A 2,467-nucleotide genomic window follows, 5' to 3' on the forward strand; every position below is an offset into this window, starting at 1 on the left:
CCCCCCCTAAAATATATTCCTGGGTGCGCCCCTGTGCGGCATAATAAGAAAAAGCGCTGAAAACTTCATCAAATTCGATGAATTAGATATAATAATATATAGTGAATAACTAGTAAAAGAAATGTTTTTGCCAAGTTATATTTTGGGAATCCCTTTACATGCTCAAACATTTTTGAATTAAAAAATTAATTTTAATGATCGATTCCAAGAATTCTGACTTCTGAGACTTGTTCCATTTTTTGGCTTTCATTTCTAATTAACTGTACGTGTTATACAAAAAATCAAAAAAAATAAAACTGGTTTTCTCTGAACTAAAACCAACCAGGCAACCAGGATTTTTTCAAATTGCCACTTTCGAATAATTCGTTTTGCAAAAAACGATATTTAATCGAACACCCTATTATGTATGCTCGTACTCATACTACATCTGTTGACTTCTGTGCTAACATTTTCTCCTACTTTTGTGTTTATTTACAGTTTTACCCAAATTCGATCCGTTCATCAGCGGCATTGTACATCCGTACCGATATGGGGATTTTCTGGCAGTTAACTGCAGTTCAGAGTGGTCAAATCCCGCCGCAACACTTACGTGGTACATCAACAACAAAACGGTATGTACTGATATATGTATGTATGTACATATATACATTTACTTACACGTACACGCAAAATTTATTTATTTGCATAAATATTTATTTATGACGAGAAACGTGCACGCATTTCAGAATGATGCATATGCAGCTTAACAAACTCACACACACATATTCATTAATACCTTTACACTGTGCTAAATATATTTAAACCACACCAACTCAATGCTGCATTTATTGACACAGACTACCGCCCTAAATGCTTTACAAGCTAGCCAAAAGCCCCTGAGTTTGAGCGTGATTCGGTTTCGGCAAATAGAATTGCATGGCATGGCATGGTGTTGGGGAGCGAAGAGCGTGCAGTCGCGTCATATTCGATGCCTTATCTTTGGTCTTTTTTTAACAGATACCTCTATGCATTTAACAGCAATATTTTTAAAAGCTTTCAGTAAGTCGTTTTGCATACACTCAAGCCCATATGATACGTACGTATTAGTATTTACACCCTTTCTCTAACTAAATTCAATTTAAAATTTTCAATGTATTATTCTCCCATCAAATCAGCTTAAATTTTTCAGCATATTTCACGAATTTTTCGGCTTAATTAAGTAACAGATAATTAAAATTTTCAACGCAAAAAGCTTTGTAAAAACTCAAATTCGCAGAAAAACTGTACACAAATTTGCAAAATTATATTCAATACCTTCAGTAAAATTGGTCATTTGGCGGTATTCGTACGGATTACATTTACCATGCATCATCATAAAAAATTTGCGGGTTTTCCACAGAAATTATAGATGTATCACATTTTAAGACTTGCGCCAAAATAATTAGGAAAAATGTTAAGCTCACGTAGATCTTTGATTACGTTGATACAATTTTTAAAAATTTGTATGCAGACCTTTTAGACTTAAACTCTTCTATTATCTGAGGAGATTTTTTTAGAAAAAATATTTTTAAAAACGAATGGTAAAAAAAGAAATTTTTAAGCAAAAAACCGACTTCAATTCTCATAAAAAAAATTTAAGACTACCGTCAATTTCTTCTAGAGCCAATTATAGAATTTTAACCAGATTAGAGTGTATGGGATCACCTGTGAGGTAACACATTTCCTTTAAAAAAATAATTATAGAAATCGGTTAACATGGCCCAAGTTATGCAGTAACATACAAAAATTAAAATAAACAAGTAAGAAAGTCTAAGTTCGGGCGGAGCCGAACATTAAATACCCGGCGCAAGTATTAAATATATGATTTTCACCTTTCCGAAACCTTCCGCTAGATGGTAAGCCGAGGTGTATCAATTTTGAGTAAATTAGCGTCCTTCAATTTCGAAATATTGAAGTTTCAAGCATTTCTTAAATTTACCGTTATGTGAGAATCGGCCGTTATTTTAGTCCGATTTCAATAATTTTCAACGTTTTGCTTACACGTGGCAAGCACAATAACCACACCGAGTTTGGTACAAATTGGTAGAACGGTTACCGATATACTTATATGTGATCATAAGTGGGCGGTGCCACGCCCATTTTCCAAAATTTTACCATAAACGTATTTCTTGGTAAAGAATTGTTGCAATCATCAATTTTGAATTTGCTTTAATATTTACTGATTTATCAAAGATTTTGTATTTCTCTAAATTACCGTTATATGGGATATGGGCGTGGTTATTCTCCGCTTTTTAAAATTTTCGGCCATTTAGTATGCTGTATCAAGGCCAACAACTGTGCCAAGTTTGGAAGAAATTGGTGCAGCGGTTACCAAGATATACACATGTAACCATAAGTGGGCGTGGCTACGCCCATTTGCCAAAATTTTTGTAATATTCTTATTTTTGATCTAAAAATTGTTGTAATTATCAATTAGAGTGAATAATCT

At 33.4% G+C, this 2,467-nt stretch overlaps 1 protein-coding gene across 1 annotated transcript in view; it reads left to right on the plus strand.

Moving 5' to 3' along the window:
* The window catches only part of LOC108361024 (beaten path Vc), a gene marked incomplete at its 3' end in the record, with an annotated part of 126,898 nt that overhangs the window by 117,150 nt on the left and 7,281 nt on the right, over nucleotides 1-2,467 (plus strand). The window contains exon 4 of the mRNA XM_017613559.1: nucleotides 478-611. Coding sequence (XP_017469048.1) covers nucleotides 478-611 — 134 coding nt within the window. The remainder of the gene's footprint in view (nucleotides 1-477; nucleotides 612-2,467) is intronic.

The sequence above is a fragment of the Rhagoletis zephyria genome, unplaced genomic scaffold (genome assembly GCF_001687245.7).
Source record: "Rhagoletis zephyria isolate East Lansing unplaced genomic scaffold, Rhagoletis_zephyria_1.1 Rzeph_scaffold_00683, whole genome shotgun sequence".
In the NCBI taxonomy this organism is placed as follows: domain Eukaryota; kingdom Metazoa; phylum Arthropoda; class Insecta; order Diptera; family Tephritidae; genus Rhagoletis; species Rhagoletis zephyria.